This window comes from Antedon mediterranea, chromosome 4 (assembly GCF_964355755.1).
Source record: "Antedon mediterranea chromosome 4, ecAntMedi1.1, whole genome shotgun sequence".
NCBI lineage: Eukaryota > Metazoa > Echinodermata > Crinoidea > Comatulida > Antedonidae > Antedon > Antedon mediterranea.
The window spans coordinates 5,568,949-5,591,962 of record NC_092673.1 but is presented as its reverse complement, the minus strand read 5'-3'; the positions used below and the strand labels follow the sequence as shown (position 1 = coordinate 5,591,962).

The 23,014-nt window shown below is 31.2% G+C and overlaps 1 protein-coding gene across 1 annotated transcript in view; it reads right to left on the bottom strand.

Moving 5' to 3' along the window:
• Positions 1-2,427: 2,427 nt before the first annotated feature.
• LOC140046460 (G protein-coupled receptor kinase 5-like) overlaps positions 2,428-23,014 on the bottom strand; it is a 73,715-nt gene continuing 53,128 nt past the window's right edge. The window contains exons 10-16 of the mRNA XM_072091109.1: positions 17,048-17,137; positions 13,721-13,809; positions 12,897-13,016; positions 11,472-11,609; positions 10,919-11,056; positions 10,198-10,329; positions 2,428-7,700 (exon numbers count right to left, since the gene is read on the bottom strand). Of these exons, the coding sequence (XP_071947210.1) occupies positions 7,680-7,700; positions 10,198-10,329; positions 10,919-11,056; positions 11,472-11,609; positions 12,897-13,016; positions 13,721-13,809; positions 17,048-17,137 (728 nt within the window). The 3' untranslated portion in view covers positions 2,428-7,679. The remainder of the gene's footprint in view (positions 7,701-10,197; positions 10,330-10,918; positions 11,057-11,471; positions 11,610-12,896; positions 13,017-13,720; positions 13,810-17,047; positions 17,138-23,014) is intronic.

Sequence of the window (23,014 nt, the reverse complement as noted above, 5' to 3'; positions counted from 1 at the left end):
CAACACCCTAATTGAATAGATAGGTGAGGACACTAAGAAACTTTATAGATTTGTAATGTCTAAATCTAAACTGGATAGAATAATTTGATTGTAGATTTAATATTTATAGAATAGTTTGTACTGACTGCTAACTGATTGCAGTGTCAGATCAAGGATTTTGAAATATGGGTTGGGGGTTAGGGTTTGTGAAAGTAATGAAAATGAAGGTGGGGTGGGGGTTGGAAGGGAGGAAAAGTTACAGTGGATATAGCACAAGAACTGTAAGCAGTATTAAGCTCTGTCTACACTATCAAACTATATGTGATTGTAATAAATTACCATTCCCTAACATATAGAGTAACATAGTATTTACATGAACATTCTAGAATTAGATGTTTTGATTTAAGAAACCATGTATAATTAATAAGAACAATCAAGAACATTCCAGAAGCCCTATTAATAGAAACTGTAATCATGTAATAATGAGAAGTATAAGGAATGATCTAGAAGGTTATGAACATATTGTATATAAGGGGAAGTATGACAATTGTAAGTGGGAGAAGGATTTTTGATTGAAGCATTTATTTTGAAGAAGGTTGTTGGATTAGAGGTTGGATTAGAGGTTGGATTAGAGGTTGGATGTTATATATTGTAAAGTCATTGTGAAGCTGTTATTTAAAGTGCTTACTGGATTGTTAAAAGTTGAAGTTGATTGAAATTAAAGCTTTGTTTTTGAGTTATTTTACAACTTTGTGGATTTTGTGTGTATACTTTTATGTCACAAGGGAGTTCCTAAAGTATTTTCAACCGCTCGGAAACATACGTGAGAGGAGTTCGTGACATAATTTGGTGGCAGCGGTTATTTCGATCTACTGTTCGACTTAACTGTGTATTTATCTACGGTTGTGATATTTTGTGGTAGCAGTTTGATCTACTGTATTTTGCCATAGATTGGTGGCTGTTTTAGGATCAACTGTACTTTTATTGATATTTTGAGGAAGCGGTACTTACGATACTGTGATATTTTACGGAAGCCGCGGTGCTACGTTTTGTTTAATCGTAAGAACACAAACATTGTTTTAAGAACAGTACATTATTTATTTGGAACAGTAGACTTGTGAACGTCTCGGTAACTACGATTAACTAGTAACAAGACCCTCATCCAGATTTAAAATATGGCTGATAAACAATCAACAACAATATCCGGTAAAGTGTACAGCAGTACAGACTTTTTGGTGGTGTTAATGAAGCAACAAATACAACAACAGAGTCTTCTGATGCAGCAGATGATGGATAACCAAGAACGTTTACATCGGGAAGATATTGAAAGGAAAGAAGGTTTATGTCGGGAAGATATGACGGTCTGTAAGGACGGAATTTTATTTAGGCATGTTTTTACTAAACACCAGACAGAACCCATAGAGAAATTACTGGTTTTATATCATTGCAGTAATAGTGTTTTGAAATTTTCACATGATATTTCGTTGACAGAGTATTGTAAAGCCTCAAAGTATAAAACTAAATTTAAGGATTTTATGATTCCTATGTCAGTAATTGTTAGTGAACCATTCCGACAAATTTACATGAATATTGTTTGTTCATTATTAGTAATTATTAATGATTATGTTGTATGTTATTATGGCGTATTTAAGTTTTATAGAATAGGAGTGGGTTAACTTTTGCCACTTTCGTGTATACTTGCCCTTCAAAACTCCAAGAAAGAGTTTTGAGCTCAGAAAGAGGGGGGAGTGTAATAAATTACCATTCCCTAACATATAGAGTAACATAGTATTTACATGAACATTCTAGAATTAGATGTTTTGATTTAAGAAACCATGTATAATTAATAAGAACAATCAAGAACATTCCAGAAGCCCTATTAATAGAAACTGTAATCATGTAATAATGAGAAGTATAAGGAATGATCTAGAAGGTTATGAACATATTGTATATATTAGAGGAAGTATGACAATTGTAAGTGGGAGAAGGATTTTTGATTGAAGCATTTATTTTGAAGAAGGTTGTTGGATTAGAGGTTGGATTAGAGGTTGGATTAGAGGTTGGATGTTATATATTGTAAAGTCATTGTGAAGCTGTTATTTAAAGTGCTTACTGGATTGTTAAAAGTTGAAATTGATTGAAATTAAAGCTTTGTTTTTGAGTTATTTTACAACTTTGTGGATTTTGTGTGTATACTTTTATGTCACAAGGGAGTTCCTAAAGTATTTTCAACCGCTCGGAAACATACGTGAGAGGAGTTCGTGACAGTGATAAAAAAAATGTGATGTGCTCATATATGGACATCCATATTTGGGAATATCAATACCATTTAATAGCACACATATCACACTTTTTTTGTCAAACTAGTTTGATAGTGTAGACAGAGCTTAAGATTAAATTGATTTGAATTAAACAATGATGAATGTAAATACATTGTACACAGATAATGAAACACAATTGATTGTGATGCCTACGTAAGAAATGTCAACTTTATTGTCTCTCAGTATGCCTAGTCCACTATTCCAATTCAACATCAGGCAAACAAAATGACAACAGTTTAATAATTCCTCCACATATTACGTTTCAATGACATGAATAATTCATAAATAAACAACTTGCACATCTTAAATGAATTTAAATTCAATAAATGTTGAATGTTTAATTGACCAGTGTAAATGGTCATTACTTTACTTTTAAACACAAACACTAAACAAGTTTTAAAGTGAATCCTTCTCATGAACAATTGTAACTCTATAATTTGTTTTATTTACTTAAATAAGTCTAATCATTACTTTGAAGACAGACACACAGGCATAAGTTACCTCATACACTGTCACATATTTATCAGGGCTCCACACACCCCACCCCAATATAGACTAATTTGATATAGGCTTAGCGTTATAACCATACATTCTGGTCCCCCAATTTGGTAGTAATTGACTACTTAGTAGTGGTCGTCTTTAGATTTTATCATTGTCGGACAACTTCACTTTTCATAAACAATAATCTCTTTAAATATAGAATCAGTTAAATTATAAGTTAAGTCAAGGGTTTGTCTACAACTGTACTACTAATCCACACATTGCTACTCCATCTTGAATACTTTTGTGCTTGTCTGCAAATCTCTGAGCCCTGATTGGTTGAATCTTCAGCAATTCAACAGATATTTAAATCTACAGACATGGAATTTGTATTATCACAATTAACACAATAAGAAGTGTCCTAAAGCTCTGTCTACACAAATGATCAAACTATATGTGACAAAAAAATATGTGATGTGCCCATGTATGGACATGATGATGTCATATCACATATATGGGCACACACACACCACACTTGTTTTTGTCAAACTACTTTGATAGTGTAGACAGAGCTTTATACACACGTTTATACATTGTCTAGTCATAAACATTTTATTTATTTGTCTACTTTTAACTTTTTTTTAACTAGGATAAAGTGAAAATGTTCATACAACGGTGCAAAATATTATCTTTTAGTTATGATCAAAGAGCTTAAAGATGTATTGTCCCCCTGAAAAAATAATTCTTATTAAAAAAATTTTTGTTGAATATTCCATGTTACATAATAGTTATCCACTTTGGCCAAAAATTGGATCGAAAAAAAAAATGTTTACCTGAAAAAAATGCAATTTAAAGCAAAAAATTGTCAAATTGGCTGCCAGCAAATCGATTTTTGGTTGAATTTAACCATTTATCATGTTATTTTATAAGTGAAAACATTATTTTTTTCCGTTTTTTTTTCTACGGAAGTGATTCACTTTATTAAAACTACAAAATAACATATTCAAAGTCTGATTTAATTAATCTTCATTTTTCATGTTTTTGGGGAACAAATACATCTTTAAATATATTTAATCTTTCTGGTTCATATTGACACAATTAAAGTCATATGAAACATATTTACAGTACCTAGTTTCAATACAGTTCATGTTATTTGTTTTACATCGTTTTTTCTCATAATATTGTTTTTTAATTCTGTCTATTTTATTATTATTAAACAATGCAATATATCACAATAGCCAATTGCCATTATTAGAAGATCGTTGTTTATAGTGTATTGTTTTGCTCTTTATTAAGCTATCCCTCTATATACAGAAGATAATTTGCTATTCATTATATCAAAAGTGTATAGGGCCTTGTCCCAATTTGAAAATGGGGTTATACATACACCAACGTTAATCAAGTGGGCTTATTTCTGCACACAGTATAATTTCCTTTATACTAATAAGTTTATAACATATTAATTAATCGTTTTAATTAATTTAATGTGAAACGGTATTATAGTGAAAAAGTTACCCCAAAGGTTTGATTATTATCAAACTATATTAAGATACTTACTTGTGGAAGGTAGCCTAGGGAACAATTTTTTTACATACAACTGAAATGATTGTAGAGAATAATAATTAATTATTAATTAATATATCCAATTCCTTTTTTGTAATATTTGTTAGTTTTATGAGGTTAACATTAAGAAAACTTACAGTTGTTAAATAATAAAATATAATAATTTGGAGGGAAAGTAACCATTTACTCGGTGGTCAGTAATAATGATTTGAGACTTCATTATAAAAATAGTGGATTATTTTATAAACATGTTAGGAAATATTTTTGGAGAGATAGTTTTGTTCTTCTTTAACCAGTAATTAACTCCTTTATGACTCCTGAATGTTTGTCTAATGTCTTTATAATACTTAGTAAATTATAATAATAAAATTTATTTAGATATATGATATATACTTATTGACCAATTATGAACAAGAATTAAAAGAGATTCTCTCTCTGGCTTGTCGTCTAGTAATACTAAAATATTCCAATTCTCAGCAATTAAAGAACAAAATATTGACATCTTTAAAATTCTTTCTACTTGCCAAAGTTTTAAAATCACGCACAAAATATTCGTCTATATATATTCTATAATTAGTCGTTAAAATAACATGTTATTAAAATAAAAATGTCATATCTAAAAATAGTAAATAAAATACATGCACAAAAATAAATTGTTTTAACTTCGAAGAAAAACATTCTTGATAAAAATATATGTTAACACAAAATCATTCTGGTAAATATTATTAAAACGATCTAATATTTTGAATCACAAAACATGGTGAAAACTTGTAAACATTTACAAAATATTAAAAATAGTAATATAGTAATCAACATTAATTTTTAATTGGTCAAAATCGGTGATTTCTTACAAAATGTTTAGTAAGTGCGAACATTAAGAATATGACTGCATATAGCAAATCCTATCAACAAGCATACAAGACTCACCATAACACAGGTGTATATTCTTATATAGAAAAACATGCATACACATTTTTCCATTGAGCATACACTTTTTAAAACCCCTATAACTCACTACTGTAAGTTGAAGTTTTGCATGGAAAATTTTACAAGACCATTAATACTCTTGTAAACCACTTGTTAATGCATACAAAAGAAAAACATATTTCTTGACAATATTAATATCTTAACTACAGATAGTTTTTTTTTAATATGTGAGTGTTGAATTGTACAACAGTGATAAATAAAGCTATGGAAACTAAATATGATTCCGTTACATGAATAATGCAATGGCAATAACAGCAGTAAGTGTATTTCAAATTCTTCAATATACTGCAATATTGCAGATCTTGTATATAACTACCATATACACATTGAAACAATTTTATAGTATATGCTTTCCCATCTATAAAACTGAAAACTGTACAAGATATGGTATATTTATCATACAGACATAAACAACATTAAAAATAAAGAATTTCCTGATACATCATTTTAATATAATCTGATTTAATCAATGATAAAATTCCTAACTACCACTGCTAATTAATTGGTCATATTTATTTTAAAGAATTAATTAAAAAATAACTTGTTTTTTTCCTGGATTTTCATATTGCCAGATTGGAAAATTTAATATTTTTTATTTATTTATATAGTTTTATACACATGAAGATACATTAATTCTGGTAATTTCACCTGTAAAAACTGAATACTCTACCCAATTGGGTAAAACATTAATTTTTACATGAAATAAGTATTACATACTATATTTGGCAGCCTCTATCCTATTCTATTTTTAAAATAGGGTCTAATTGAGCAAATCGCATTCCCTTCCCTATTCGGTTTTCAGTTATTTCTGTAAATGAAAAAGTGCAACCTTTTTTACATTAATACATTTTTTTAATGCAATGAAAAAATCAATAGTGACAACGATATTGCATTTTCTATCCTGTATATTAGCTGCAATATAATGGAATAAGGGCTTACAGATATAATAATAACAATTTAACATATTTAATTTATTATTATGATTTAAACTATAATAGTCTTGGGAAGCAAACTATGCTATTTAAAAAAACCCCATTGCGTTCTACTAAGATAGTCCCACAATTTACAAAAGGGTTAACAAAGACATTATAGTGAAATTATTATACATCTAATATACATATGCACAGAGAGAAGCAGGTACCTTTATCATTTAAGTCAATTCTATGGTATTAGACTAAGCCGCCTGTCATTCAAACACAATACATGGTACATTACCATACATGATCAAGCTAGACATGTAGAGCTCTTCATTCCACTCTAATGCTCTGTCTACACTGTCAAACTTTATGTGACAACAAATGTGATGTGCCCATATATGGACATGATGATGTCATGACTACCATATTTGATCCTATCACTACCTTATTTGGGCACATCACACTTTTTTTGATAGTGTAGACAGTTCTTAAGACATGTGGAGCTCTTAATTCCACTCTAAATCGTCTTCAACTATGGCGTTTATTTAAATGAGGAGCTTATTTTATCATTAACGATAGAAGATTTGTACCATAATCATCATCAGGTACTAAATATGTCGTGAAACTTTTAATATTAGCAATACAGTACTAATGTTTAGATATATTGCCATTTTAAGAGGTTTTTAAGGAAAACCACTAGACCAACGGTTTCAAATAATTCATTAGTGCATATGGGATAACCTGAGCCTGGGTAATTCATTTTAGTTAGGCTAGAGTTGTAATGTTACAGGAAACATTTACATATTTATTTTATAGCAAATTCATTATTTGCCAACCTTCTTCAGTTACTTTAGACAATTCCTTTAAATTCTACTACACTACACACTGTACAAATGCTCACATAATATCATAAAAACTTTCCTTATCTTGGTTCACTTCTTTAAGATGCAGTGAGTCATCATTGACAGTAGGCTGCACATCAAGTTACAACTTGTTGATTTGCAACTTTATTGTAGCCAAGATCATCTTCTCCATTGCAACTACAGAATATTTAAAAACGGCAAAATGTTTTTTTCCGTAATTAAGAATTCATCACATTGATTTTTATTCCTGCTTGCTTATGTAGTCAACTCTCTTCATAACGGTAGTGACAATTACCATAGTGATTTATGTTACATTGATGTTGGTGATCACCATAGTGATCTCCATGACGACGTGCTTAGTGACCACTTGTACAGTGATCACTATGACAATTCCCATAATAATTTGATACAGATCCACATGGCAACGCTTTTAGTGATCTCCATGGTGATACCTGCTAGGTTGTGCTTGTTGGCATGGCAATGGTTATAATTAGTATTTCAGCTACTGTATTAATCAGCTAGTCTAGCTAATTAACCCTGATTTATCATCAAACAATACTGGTCATTGGTCATTGTCCACTGCTGTTTCTCTGAAGAAATGAAAGAAAGAAAAATCTTATGATGTTCTGGATAATTATAATAGTATACTATACCAAGGGTGGACTTATATATACCAAGGGTGGGGTTATATATACCAAGGGTGGACTTATATATACCAAAGGTGGACTTATATATACCAAGGGTGGACTTATATATACCAAGGGTGGACTTATATATACCCAGGGTGGACTTATATATACCAAGGGTGGACTTATATATACCAAGGATGGACTTATATATACCAAGGGTGGACTTATATATACCAAGGGTGGACTTATATATACCAAGGATGGACTTATATATACCAAGGATGGACTTATATATACCAAGGATGGACTTATATATACCAAGGATGGACTTATATATACCAAGGGTGGACTTATATATACCAAGGATGGACTTATATATACCAAGGATGGACTTATATATACCAAGGATGGACTTATATATACCAAGGGTGGACTTATATATACCAAGGGTTGACCTATACCAAGGGTGACCTCATTTACCCAATAAAGACAAGGGTAGACTTATAAAACAATGGGGAGCTTATATATACAAGGGTGGACTTATATAAACAATGGGGAACTTATATATACTAAGGGTGGACTTATATACCAAGGGTGGACTTATATACAAAGGGAAACTCATTTACCCAATAAAGACATGGGTAAACATACTGTAGACAATGGTGAACCTATATATACACAAGGGTAGACTTAAAAGGCGATTTATACACTTATAATGCTATTTGACTTACAATACCAAAAGGCAATAAGTTTTCTGTACTTGACTTTCTATTCTATTACTATTACTGTATATAGAAATTATCCGACAGACATTGGTAACACACATATATTATGTTTGTAAAATTGAGTGTTTGTAATTGAGAGATGTTGTATAACAATGTAGTGTAACTGTACTAAGCTAACAAATTCGTGCTACACTTCAGTGCATTTGTTAGCAGCATGCTGTACTGTACCCATGTTTTCATTAGTGTTTAAAACATAGCTAATAGCCTAATAAAGTTGATTTGGATAGCGAATGGTAAATTGTACTAAGCGCGATTTCCTGGATGTCGGTCATAAAAGCTAATAACATTTTCGATGATCATTCCAATTCAAAAAGAGCAGATTGAACAATCAAATCAACACTATTGTAACCATGACAACAGTTCCTGATTAGTTCAAACATCAAAAGGAACAGCTGAATTCAACATTGTCAAATAATCTTAAAAGCAATGTAGTTTCTCTTGATGTTGACCATGATCGCTAGTTGGAATTTAAACAAATCAGTATTTCTAAAGAGGACATGAAATAGCTATTTACGGTGTGTTGTAAAGCTCTGTCTACACTATCAAACTATATGTGACAAAAAATGTGATATGCCCATATACGGACATGATGATGTCATATCACTACCATATTTGGTCATATCACTACCATATTTGGCCATATCACTACCATATTTGGGCACATCACATTAGTTTGATAGTGTAGACAGAGCTTATGGTTTTTTTTATATTGAAATGCTTAACGCGTATATTTCGTGTTACAAATATGTTTATTTTTAAACCAGAGGTTATTTTGATTTAGTACATTGCTTGATCGACTTCAATGCTAATTTATTATTTGTGTTCAATATAAATGTAGTATAAGAATATAAAAGGCTACAATTATTCTAATTGGAGCATTTTTGTAATTAAGTTATAATGATCAAATTAACAACAAATTGCTGTTTCTAAAATTAACTTACAGGTAATAAGTGCATTTTACATGATTATTACATAATTTTAGCAAAATACATCTTTATAACTGCTTTGCCACTTATTTGGCAGACGTGCTTATTCAATAATTCATGATCAATTTGACAAATGACTGAGAGTGAAATCAGTACAAGAGTTAACGATTTCCTGCCAAAAATTGCAAACAAATATAAAACCGCAATGCTGTTATGACTGACAAGAAATTTGATTGGATTATTTCCAATGGAACATATGATTTCACCCATTTATTTTTATGCTATGCATAGAAGACAAATGAAATATGTATTTGTATGTATATCTCATTCAAGCTTGCTTCTCACCAGAGGTGCAATGCAAGGACGCAGACGCAACGCAAGCGACTTGATCAATAACAATAATCCATCGCTTGTGATTGATCGAATCACTTTATGTTGCGTCACGTCCTTGTGTTGCGTCTGTAGTGGGAACCAAGCATTAAGATAACAATTCATATTGAACTGTGTTACTTGTGCGTACAGTCAAGAAATAGTGTTGTTTCGTTCCATGCTGAGGCTGAAAGGACCTGCATAAAATATTCACATCTCGCTACATGTGCATTTTTTTTAAACATATCTTCTCTTTTCAGTCTCAGTGTGGGTATATTGTTGTTATTTCTTTGTTTTGTTGTATTAAAAAAATCTTGTATTATTATTTTGGACACAAATGATAAAATACTAATACAAATTCAGACACAATAGTCTTACCCTTCTTTTAAATATTCTACTAAAGAAACCAGGTCGAGGCTGAGGAGGTGGCTGGTCAAGAAGTAGGTCAGGGGTGGGTGTATTATTAACACCAAATATATTGAGTTCCTTGAATACCTCTGTTTCAACCATCTGAAGAAAAAAACATAAATATAAAAGTTAGAGAGTTGTCTATGTGCATGCTTAAAATCATATTACTACAAGAAGGTTTGTGAATTTAGTAGGCTGGTTTGATTGGCTGATGTGCTGCAGCCATATATTTGTTATAGAGACTCTCTCTAGTTTTATACAGTAGAACCTCCATTTTACGTACGGTACAGGACCAAAAGGCATAAAACAGAAGATTCGTAAAATCCAGGTTGACCTTAAATTGACCCCCTAATATGTAGATCGTAGCTAAAAAGGCTGTTGTGTTTATTTACTTTACTCACGCAGTGGTCACCAGCTTTACCTCCTAGACTAATCTAGGCGTAAGCCAGGCTAGGCCTAGCTAGATGTGAGGCCTAGCTGTGAGGCCTAACTAGAAAAGTATATGCAGGCTGTGCGATGTTTAAATAAATTGTTATAAATAAAAAATCAACGTTCTTATATTTTCTATCAATAAAAGCAGTCGCTGCTGTAGAGTAATGACGTCATCGGCCATTTTAAGCGTATGTAAAATCCAGGGAACGTAAAATCAGGGTACGTAAAACACAGGTTCTACTCTATGGGATATAAGTACCTCATTTTGCCATGGTATTGCTACACTTCCAGTATTGAACTTCTCGTAAAACTTCTCATCGCTGTGGTCTAAATTGACGCCTTTGACAGTTGAAAATTGCTCGATATCCAGAACATCTTTTGCATAAACTGCTCTTGGCTAAAACAAAGAAAATAAAACATCTTTTATACAAATTGCTTTTAGTTAAGCATATAGAACATAGTATTAGTGGTATCCAGTACTTTAGACACAGCTGAATTACCAATGCTTTTTAAACAAGAGGTCACAGGTCACATCCTCAATCATATTTGAATAGGTAGTAAATCTGAATCTTAAAAGCATTATGAATTCTTACGGCCTGGTTCCATAGAAATAAAGATATTACCATCCAATTATCTATTACATGGTACATTGTGTATGGATGTTGTTACAAGTATGGCAGATTAAATATGATACTGTATTTCACAGTGTACCACGCCATAAGTGTAGACAGAACGTAAGGGTGTACAAATACTATGGGAGCAAGAATATCATTTTAGCATCATTAAAAAATTAATTAATGTTCACAACTTACATCAGGTTTAAAAGGCGGTTCTACCATTCCAGCTTCAAGCCATTTGAAATTGATACAGTTGAACCACGATTGATCTTTGACCTCTCTAGCAGAGCCATCACTGTAACCAAGACGTTCCTCAGGATTCTTATTGAGTAACTAATAAAAGAAAAAATAAATAAATTGTAAGATTTTGCTGGAGTAAAGCTCTGTCTACACTATCAAACTAGTTTGAAAAAAAAAGATGTCATATTCCCAAATATGGTAGTGATGACATCATTTTGTTGTCATATAAAGTTTGATAGTGTAGACAGAGCTTAAGGGTGTACAAATTACTACGGGAACAATTTTAATTTATATATTTAGTATATTAGTAGTAAAACCAGGCTAACTAGATGATAGGTGGTTTTTTAGTGTTGATTTGTGTCCTAAAAAAACCCCCAAACAAATCTGAACAAATCAGAAAAAGCAACAGAATAACTTATTGCAACGTATTAAAAAATACATTTGCTTGATTGTTTACTGGGGAACCAACCTATATAAAGACAAAATCTACTTAAAATCAATATATACATCAAAAACCTAACAAAGCTATTACAAATGTTGTTTCAATATAAATAAGAACAAAGGTTATGTAACAGGAGATATATTTGTTGATTTGTTCCCAATGCAATTAGCAAAATCTCTGATAATTAACCAATTTTATCTATAGTGCGTTTATATAATAATTGCTTTCAATAACAATTATCACTACACCTAGAACTATTATTCTATTAATGTTTCTATATATACATCTGTTTTTAATGAGCTTATTAACCCAATTTATAAATGAGCTACAAGAAATTTAGAAAGGAGTTATTCTACATTTGTAAAGTGTCATGAACCCAAATATTAATTGGGATATATAAGAACGTAACATCGTCATCGTCTTAAACCAAAGCGGAACATTCACACAATTACACAATTTAAATTGCTTATATGCTTCTATTAAATTATTACTACATTCTTTAGATATTTTATGAAATGTATGTTAAAATAGAATTTTGTGAGTTGATTTATTATAATAAATAGCAATCTAAATGTATGCTATACACTTATATACTTTCCAACCAAAAGATGGTAAATAAAAATTTCACAACAATTTCCATATTTAAGGCTGCTCTAACAAAACACTTTATTTTATGTTTAATTTTATTTGTATTACCATTGTTTAACTTTCTTGTATAAGGTACGTTTATTTAACTTATTATATTGTATTGTATGGAGTGAGTGCAGAATCTGTTTGGACTTTAGCCTATTGTCACTCCTGGTTATTTTTCATTGGTGACCAAATAAATATTATTATTTGAATTAAAATACCTAGTCTTAGAAGGCAAGAAATGACCACAGTTTAAGATAAAACTTTGACTATTAGGCCGGTCACTCCGTGAAGTTATGAATACATACTCGTTTGCAAATTGCTGTTGCTTCTGAGCTGAACGCACTTGTGTAAGTTTCTGTGTCCTCCTTCACCCTCCTATCGACCTCTTCTCGTTTTACCTTCTCCTTGCGAGCACGAAATGGGGCCTAGAAACAGAGTTAAAATAACATTGTTTTATAAACATTTGATGTTTGTTTATGTTTACAGTATGTGGGGATGTAGGAATTCGCAGTATATTTATTTGTACTTGTTTCTTATCAACAATGTTGTGTTTCTAAGGAAAATATAACAATCGTTTCCATGGCATTGTTCATGAACCTAATGTTTAAATGTTCATAATGGTTTTGAAGTATAATCCCATGGGATGAAATTAGGCAATACTACATGGGATTGTGCATTTAAATTTGCACAAGAAACTATTTTAATGAATCTATCTTTCTAATAGGATTCTATTGATGTAGAACTACCAAGACAGCTGGGAGTGGGACTGTAAGCCAATCAAGAATGCCGTCTGCAATAGAAACTAAATTTATTTAATTTTTTTTTCAAGAAACATCTAAAAGCAATTTTTAGAACGAACAAGTCCCATGTGAGACTACTTTTAGTTACAAACATATCCACATAAAAAATCATGAGACTGTGAAACTTAAATTTAGGACCTTGCATTTCAATCTAGGATGCTGAATATTATCCTAGGACCCTGGATAAACCTATAGGATTCTGGATATTATCCTAGGACCCTGGATAAACCTATAGAACCCTGGATATTAACCTAGGACCCTGGATAACCCTACAGGACCCTGGATATTAACCACTAACAAGGTTATTTTCTGAAGGAATAAAAACCTACTTTTCCTTGAATCATTTCATAGACAAGACATCCTAGGCCCCACCAGTCTGGACTAAATGTATACTGTTCATTCTTGACAACTTCAGGGGCTGCAAGAGAAAACGCAAGGCTCAGAAATGATAATTTCTATACTTGATGGAGAGAGAGATAATAATATTAAAATAAGGAAGTGAGTGATTACTTTTTCGATTAGAGTTCATGCTGTTGTTAACTGCAAATATCTTATCTAGAATACCTGGTGAATACACAACTCTCCCAGTTTGGAAATTTCTGAAAATCCGAAACTCTCAAAAAACAGATTTTCCTTGAGGCTCAAAAGGTCCCAAAATATTTTTTCCCATTAGAAATTGAATTTCAAAATAGTATTTTGAGAGTTGTATACATACATTCTAAAAAGCAGAACCAAAAAGTCCCAAATTCATTTTTACCATAAAAGAAAACCATTCAAGACTTTCTGGAAAACCATACATATTTGACCAGCCCAAAGGCGTCTGGTATTGGGAGAGTTGACTGTAAATGCGGTATCTTATATCTACATATGGTACGCCATTTAATAAAACAAGGCCATATACATGGCTGCAGTCGCGTGCTCACATTTGAGTTAGTGTTTACCGAGCAACCGTCTGACATAGTGAGCTGTAGAGTCGCTTTGCACGCAACTAAAATTAAGAAAAACAAATTCTGGTACACAATTTTTTACACACTTACCTTTTGATAATAATTACATTATTAGGTGTACAAATAAATGTACGGATTATTTTTCAGAATTTATATATTTATATTTAATGTTACTGGTATATTATTCACAAGTTTAGTGGGTCACACGTTTACTGGGTCTTACACCACTTGGGACTATTCCAAAATTAGTACTGCATATTAATAATACAAATGAATGCTTATAAGTTATAAGATTGACCGATTTAAATTCAGATTAAATTTATTATCATAATGTACATGTGAACTTACAATGGAATTGTATAGTACAAACAAACTATGGTACTCATTATACATGGCATACTGGAGTTAAATAGGACGGTCATGTTTAAAACATATTAATGTTCTAAAGTAAACTTTTACTCATTTAATTCACTGCTTCCATCTTTAATTAATGTCAAAGGTTAGTTGAGAGCCTATAGGTCATTACAAAATACAGTACTGATTTTGGCCATTGAAGGCCGTGAAATAGTAGTAGTAGTGGCGCACATTGTAGACTTATTTTCAGCACTAGCATGGATTGCATAAAAATCTAAATATTTTTACAAAAAGCTGCCATGTAAAAGAATCATAACAATACAACAACAAAATTAACCAATCAGGGATGTTATAATCATTGAGCAGATTCTATAGTACTAACAATACTTTGATAAACTAATAACACTAAGGGATTTTGGGTAATTATGATTACAAGCAATTAAAATGTGACTGATGAGTACTATGTTTAGCCGAGTCATTCAAGCACGACAACGAATGTAAACATTCTGTTATGTAATGTACCGTACATGTTGCAAATGTCCAGGAGTAAAATGCGCAAATCATTACTACCTTTTACCAGGTGTCATTTTAAACAGCTTTGATAAACATTACATCCCAACTATTAACAAAATCGTTGGTCGATTTAACATTTTAATGTGACTCACATATACGACATAAAAAAAATATAAGCGTAAATTAAGACCTTTTAGCTTATCGGAGCGTTCATTTCATAATCTACAAACGGTGGAATTGTAGTAGTAGCTCAGATATATATTAGTAATATTCATCATATACTGATTGGCTATGCATTTAACGAACCGTGAAAGAAGTTCTCAGTGTAAGCTTTTTTCCTCGACGCTTCTAGGCTAACATTCATTTTTTGAAACAGGGTTAATAGTAGCTTTCAGGCATGTCTTGGGTATTCTAATACTTGTATCAAGGTTCCTTTAATAGACATTCTTACGTTTGTACAAAGCACATTCCACATAATGAGTTATCACTTCTTAAAGGGAATTTAAAGTAAGATGAATGTGAATTCATCAGATCAATTTAACAAAAAAAATCCTTCAATAAAAACTCGGAATCAATAGTCCATCAACACTTTTATATGCATATCTATAAACATACAGATGCTGTAAACTATATAAATTAACTTCTAATTATAGACCACTTTTGAAATATCATTTCAACTACCATTTATTGGACATAAATAATAAATTGTGAAGACACATCACTTAAAATCGGGTGTTTATTGGAGCATGATTGGAGAAGTGCTACAATTCAATTGGAAAGGGGGGGGGGGGGGGGGGAGGGGTAAATCATTGTAGTTTGGGGGGGCATGTGATTAAAGAAATAATTTAATTGACAGACTCTTTTAATTGGAATGATTCTTCACAATGGTTTCACAATATATATTTGGAATGTTATAAACAATTCCAAAATACTAAAAGTAAACATATTCCATATTTTACTCATCCAAACTCTTACAGCAGTTGCCATTTTGAGATACTAAAAGCTAATACCACCATGTCAAACAACTGAATGATGTAAGATGCTGTCAAAATGGGATAAACACAATGAAATCTAGCAGACAAGCTTTATTTTAAACTGCAACATATCTTTGTGTTTAAGACAGCACACTTGTTTTTTTCTTGTTACATACCAGACCGTATTAAATGAAGACACGGATTACAAGACACAGACCGGAACATTCTACAGCATTATAGACTTAGACATAGCAATGATAACTTTAAGACCATCGTTGATTTTCTAAACAACACTGTCACTAAATTTATAGCTCTTTGAGAATTATGCTGATCGGCTTAAACCATGAACAGCGATTGCTATTCAATTGTGGTATAAACAAACATAGGTTTAGTTCAAATATTAATAAATGAAATTTAAAAACAACGGAAAAATAAACAATATGCAAAAGTTTATAGTGAGTTTTTACATTGGAGGCTTCACCTTGAATTTGTAATGTATTTGGTCAGTAATAGTGTTCGCAAATTTTCAAATGGACGACAGCACCGTACTGGTCAGTGTGCGTCATTAGTACCGACCACAATTGTGCGTAAATGCTTAATGATGTCAACACATAATTACAAAAATCAATCATGGGGACTAAACTGGTTTTATACATTATATACAACTTTCGCAGTATCCAATCTAAAATATGCAAACATTTAAAATCAGGATAATTGAACTAACAACGTACAGAAAATATACCGTCAGTCGTTGATCGCATCATGATGGTCACTTATTGTACGCCATTATGCCGGCACTTACGATTTATATTCATTGTCTCTTGGACTTTATTTCAACTAAATAAATGAACAGTGTCAGAATACTTACCCATGTAGCCTACGGTTCCCACTCGACCCATAATCTTCTCTCCCTCTGGAATCTCTAAGCCTAGACCAAGATCTGAGATTCTGACATGACCTATAGAAAATAAAACAAATACATAGTATTAACAACAGACAGTTTAAGGTGCGAGATGTTAAAAATTTGAATTAAAAAAAACATGTTTTGCCCTCTCCGTCTTTCCAATAATCATTCATCCACATCCGTGGTTGCTACGTAACAAATTAATAAACAAAATAATTGTTATCAAAAGACAATAATTTATTCTTATTATTTATGATATACAGTAATATAAAATTCAAAAAAATATAATTGTTATCATCATTGAGACACAATCATTTATTATTTATTTATGACATGCAATAATATATCCCCTAAAATTCAGAAAAATATTGATAAACTATTCTGTAAAATTGCTTGCTTTATTAAAGAATGATGTACAGTAACATAAATTAATGATTATTAAAATTCTATTTTTTTTTCTTTTTTGCTACCAGCGAATTTGAAGTCTATATTCATAATGATATCAAATCGATTCAAATTTATTTCCACTTTATTGAGTCTAGTAAACAACGAGTGAGAGTGATGGTACATTTCTATCAATAAACTGTATTATATTTTTAACAATACAATATATATTATAACATTGCTTTAAGAAAATGAATGAATCTATCCATTAAAACAAACCATAGACCATAATTAATAATTTGTTTACAAATTGGTTAGGCGTTGAGTAGACTAATTCTGTTCATATCTCGACATGATCAGCGTTAAAGCATTTTAGGTTGATCTGATCCGCCGGCGTGGACTTTCACGGCGCATAACAGATGGTAAAATGAACTACAGGCTACCTTATTGCCTTATAACAGTACACCAAGGAATTTTATCGTGATAGCGATTGCAATCGGTATAATCAGTAATAAACTAAGCTAATTACAAACTGTATCGTAGTGGCAATTCAAAGTAGATAACATCACGAGTCGCATTAGTGAGACGTATCATGCATGCTTCTACCTCTGCTTCTTGCCTTCTACTAACGGCCTACAAGCATTATTACATGCGGTTCGTACTCAGATTTATAGAGATAAAACGATAAAAGCAATAACACAAATTAAGATTAATCATTCAACCTTTTTCATGAAAATTATTTTGTGATTCTAATATTTATGATATTTTCAATGAATTTGGACTGAAACTCTGAAAATGCAATTTTCACTATAAAGCTCTGTTTGCACTACTATCAAATTTTGTGCAACAACAAAATGTGATGTGCCCATATATGGACATGATGATGTCATATCACTACCATATTTGGTCATATCACTACCATATTTGGGCATATCACTACCATACAGTATTTGGGCATATCACTACTATATTTGGGCATATCACTACCATATTTGGGCATATCACTACCATATTTGGGCACATCACACTTGTTTGATAGTGTAGACAGAGCTTTAAACGATTAAAAATTTTTTTAGCATTTCATGTTTTTTCTTTGTTTAAAATCTATTTATTCACAACAAAATCGTGATGTAACCTGGTCTACCTTTCTTAACTAGATATAAGCTGGCGTAACTAAAACTGAAATGTACCAGCTAAATGTATAAGCCTATTATGCTAAACCTAAGGGCCAGATTAATGGATAAACTTGAAACAAATGTGTGTATATTGTAAACGATTAAATGAATAGATGGCTAGGATGAATAAGCGAAACATTGGATGGATGATTGAATCATCAGCATTGCGCTGCCAGGGATGTGGCGGTATGATTTGAAATGTGACCTCCTTTTGCGAAATAAAAAACTACAGTGAATGTGTAAACCCTGGGAAAATTGTATGAGATATAATTTTGCCAGTTAGAAATTATTACTCTATCATTAAGATAATTCTTTTTATATTATCAGGGTTTGGGTTTGTTTTAAAGCTTAATCTACATTATAATGAAATGAAAATTAAAAATATCAACACAAGTCATCTAGAAACCTTAAAGGCCAGGTGTAGGCAAAAAATTTCTTTTTATCATACTTTTCAATAATTATCGATCTATAGTTTCCCCTATGTTTCATAATTTTTTGGGATTTATTTGTGTTACACCAGCTTGTTGAAAATAAGCACTTTCTTATCAGTGGGGGATAGTTCAAATTACACAGTAAAATCCCTATTCTTTGTACACAACTTTGGAAATAGAGAGGCATTTTAAAAAGCTATGAAAAATAAATGGTGTGGTAAAAAAATGTTAACAGATGAAGAAATATAGGTAATATAAATTTCATTTTACATTTCTGGTATTTTTATTTTCATGCTATAAGTATAGCAAAAATTATCCACCGTATATCCACCATCTTTTTTCACCTTCTAGGGAGTCACCAGACATGTTATTACATTAGGTTATTACTACCTAACTACTGAAAAAAATTCTTCCTGGTAATTTTTATGGCAGAATTTTGCCAAATTTTGTATTTGACCATATTAAGGGAAATTCATGTTTTTTCATCTTGATTTCTGTTTCAAATATTTGATTGATGTACAATTCACCAGATATTATATTTAAAATTTATGCCTGTACCTGAGCTTTAAGTTTCAGACACTAGTATGCAGGGACTAACTGCCTGCATCGATCACTAATTCATATTTTCCCACAATTGTGGGAAGAAATCCAAGACGAAGTCAAGGACTCATTTTCAATGGATGATTTTCCTACATTTTTGTTTAAACTTAAAATGAATTTCTACTCAGAGTAAACTGTTTTACTTTTCTGCTTGTTTTTGTATTTTTATGATTGTTTTTTTTTTATATATTTTGTGTGGATATTTTCTGATATATTTATAGAAATGCTATATTTTATCATTATGTGCTACTTTGGTAAGAGGATTCACAGGTTCTTGTCATAGGGATTTAGTTCCCTTTTGTGTTTCCTGCTACTTACTTTGTAGTTGTTGTTTGTTGTTGTTGTTTTATGATTGGCAATAAAGAATAAGAATATAATATGTATACGCGGCACAACGAAGATGTTTGGTGAAAATTTCCGTGCTGCTCCAATATATATCGCAGGAGTTGGCGGCAGAGATGTTCATTACATTCTATGCTTCGTAGTTGACTTTAATCCTAATTGTAAGGTGAGTGTGATGCATGGATTTCATATGATCTCTGTACGACAATTTATTAATAATCTTTAAGGTAAAATTACACTTAACAAGGTTGAGACAATGGCCATGTCGCATCAGAAGTAGCACTTGACAATATTCTTTATGACAGATGTATTACATGTTTCAGATGACATATTAAGGTCATTTTGGCTTAAAATTACCCTTCATTTCCACAGACAAAAACAACTTAAACTCATGTAATATTTTAAGGTTGAATAACAAAAGTTATTTGATAAAAAATATTACTATTATTAGTGAATTTCTTTTTGCTGTTGGGTTTGGAAATAAAATAAAATAAAATAAATAAAAACAACTATTATTTGAAATTGATGTAAAAAACATTCTTCGGCGTTGAAGATATTTAATTATTTAAGTGATCCTCCATTTTTAAAATAAATTATGGCTACCTTTCTAAAAAATTAATATCTAAAATGGAGAATAAACTATACTGAATGTGATGACAACCATAACATTTGTTTAAAATAGCGTCTTCTCGTAACATTGAACCCTGGAATACCTAGGATCAGGATCAGCATCTTACTTCTTACGTCTATGAAAGAAGTTGATACAGGGAGGAGAACACTCCTTCTAAATTAATTTATACCATTGAGAAACACATTCCGAATACCAGACTTTATTAAATAATAAATTAATCATAGAGCTATTTATTATTTATCTCTATTATCATAAAGTATAGGAAGAACATAATAATAAATAGTATTTCCAACATCAGCTACACTTCGCTTACCTAAACCAAGAGAATTTTTTTTTTCTTGCGATAATGTCAATTTTTTTCTTACCTAATGTCTCCCAAAGGGACCTATTTTTCCATAGTAACAGCTAGATTAATTCTTTAATAGTGTATATTGTGCTAGTGGACATGTACAGTAAGATTTGTCAACACAGAATATTAATGTTGCTGTATACACGTATACAGTATTGAGATAATTATACGATATACTCACACTCGCACTCCATTCCACCTTCCCTAACAGTAAGTATACTTTAATGACATTATTTTAATTTGAAGATTATTATGATTTTAGTACACTGAATGTATCTATTTTTATTCTAATTTTATTTTAATCGTTTTTTGGTTTATTTATTATTTTAAGTAGTAAATTGTATTAGTTTATATGTATGTGTATTGTTTCTGGTGTCTTTCTCGAGACAAGAAACTTAATTTCTTCTAGAGAAGACCCCAAATGATGGCTTATTACCATGTTTTCATTTAAATAATGTACACACCTATATATTACACTTCTAAAAAATATGCCATTGTTAAACCAATAAATGTTTTTTGAACTTGATTATGTATAATAATGAGTAATAAAAGTCCAGTTCTTTGACCTTTGAAATTGTAGTTCACTACTAGTGAAAACTTCAACTTTCCTTCCTTCCACACACACCCAAAAAAAGACAAAACCACAAACAATATTGTTTGTGTCCTTGTATACCAAAGAGTTTATTTCACGAGTTGAAAGATTGATGCCACATTAAATAGAACAGTCAGGCTTTCAACAACTTATGAAAATAATATTAAACTCATTCAAGAATACAAAACATGCATTCATTATTTATTTTACAACAAAATGTACTGTTCCCAAGCAAAATTTTTTCTTTAATCAATGTCTAAGGTCTAAAAAAAGCAGCACTTTAATTTTGGTCACGGAATAGAACAGTTTTAGTTGCCATAACATCAGCAATGATTTCTAAGCTCACTCACTACATGGTTCTAGTGGTAGAACAAGTCTTCTTGGATAAGGACTATAAACCGTAGGTCCGGTGTATGTGCACTTAAATAAAGAACCTAGTAGGTCTTTTGAGACTGGTACACATAGCTACTGATCATAACTAATTCCTCTGGGAAAACAGTCTTTAACTAAAGAGGTTGCCCGGTATAAATAAATAAAAAACAAACACTTCAGGTTGGTTCTTCAACGTGCAACGGTCACTAGCCTTGGAAGTTAACAAAAAAGCTTAAACAGTATCAATTTTTACCGTGATACAACTAATAACAATGAATGGTACATGATACGAAACTAACCAATCGAAATGGAAGGATTGTAAAATTGGCAACATTAGGCTTTTAACCCACCCAATAAACATGATTATGTTCTCTATGTTATACAGTGTGTACATATTTGTACATTTTAGTCATTTGTTATATGGCCAGGTCACCTTCTTTTCTAGTTTATATTCACAAAATGTCTTGTTGATAATTGCATTTGCATATCAATATCTCAAATGAAACCAATCTGATGGTGTTTTTTTTTTCTGTACATGTAAAATGCATTTTCAAAATTAGATAATTTATCTGTTAATATAAAACTCAAATGAACGTTCATGGTGATTATGATCGCTGAAGATGCATACTAATCAAAATGTTTTCAAAAAAATTTATAAAACTATTATTTCACATAATAAAGGGAGTTAAAATTGCTATTGGAAAAACGGCTAGGAAGAGTTTTCATGTTTGATACTATCGCCCGTATTCTTAAACCGGACTTTAGTCGTAGTTCGAAGTTCGACTTGAAAAAGTCGTAGTTCGAGCTATTACTTCAAATTCGATTAAAAAACGAAGTAGTCGAAGTTTGCAGTTCGACTTAATGAAGTCGAGCTTTTAGTCGAGTTGCACACGTCTGGGTACCAAAGGCTATACATTGGCCAATGACAAGAGAGTATTTGAGGAGCAGACGAAATTTTGCGCATTGATATCACTTTCCATTTTCTTACAAAACTTTTTACGCATCAGGACTATATACATGAAAAATAATTTTAATCGTTAATTATTAGAACAAGA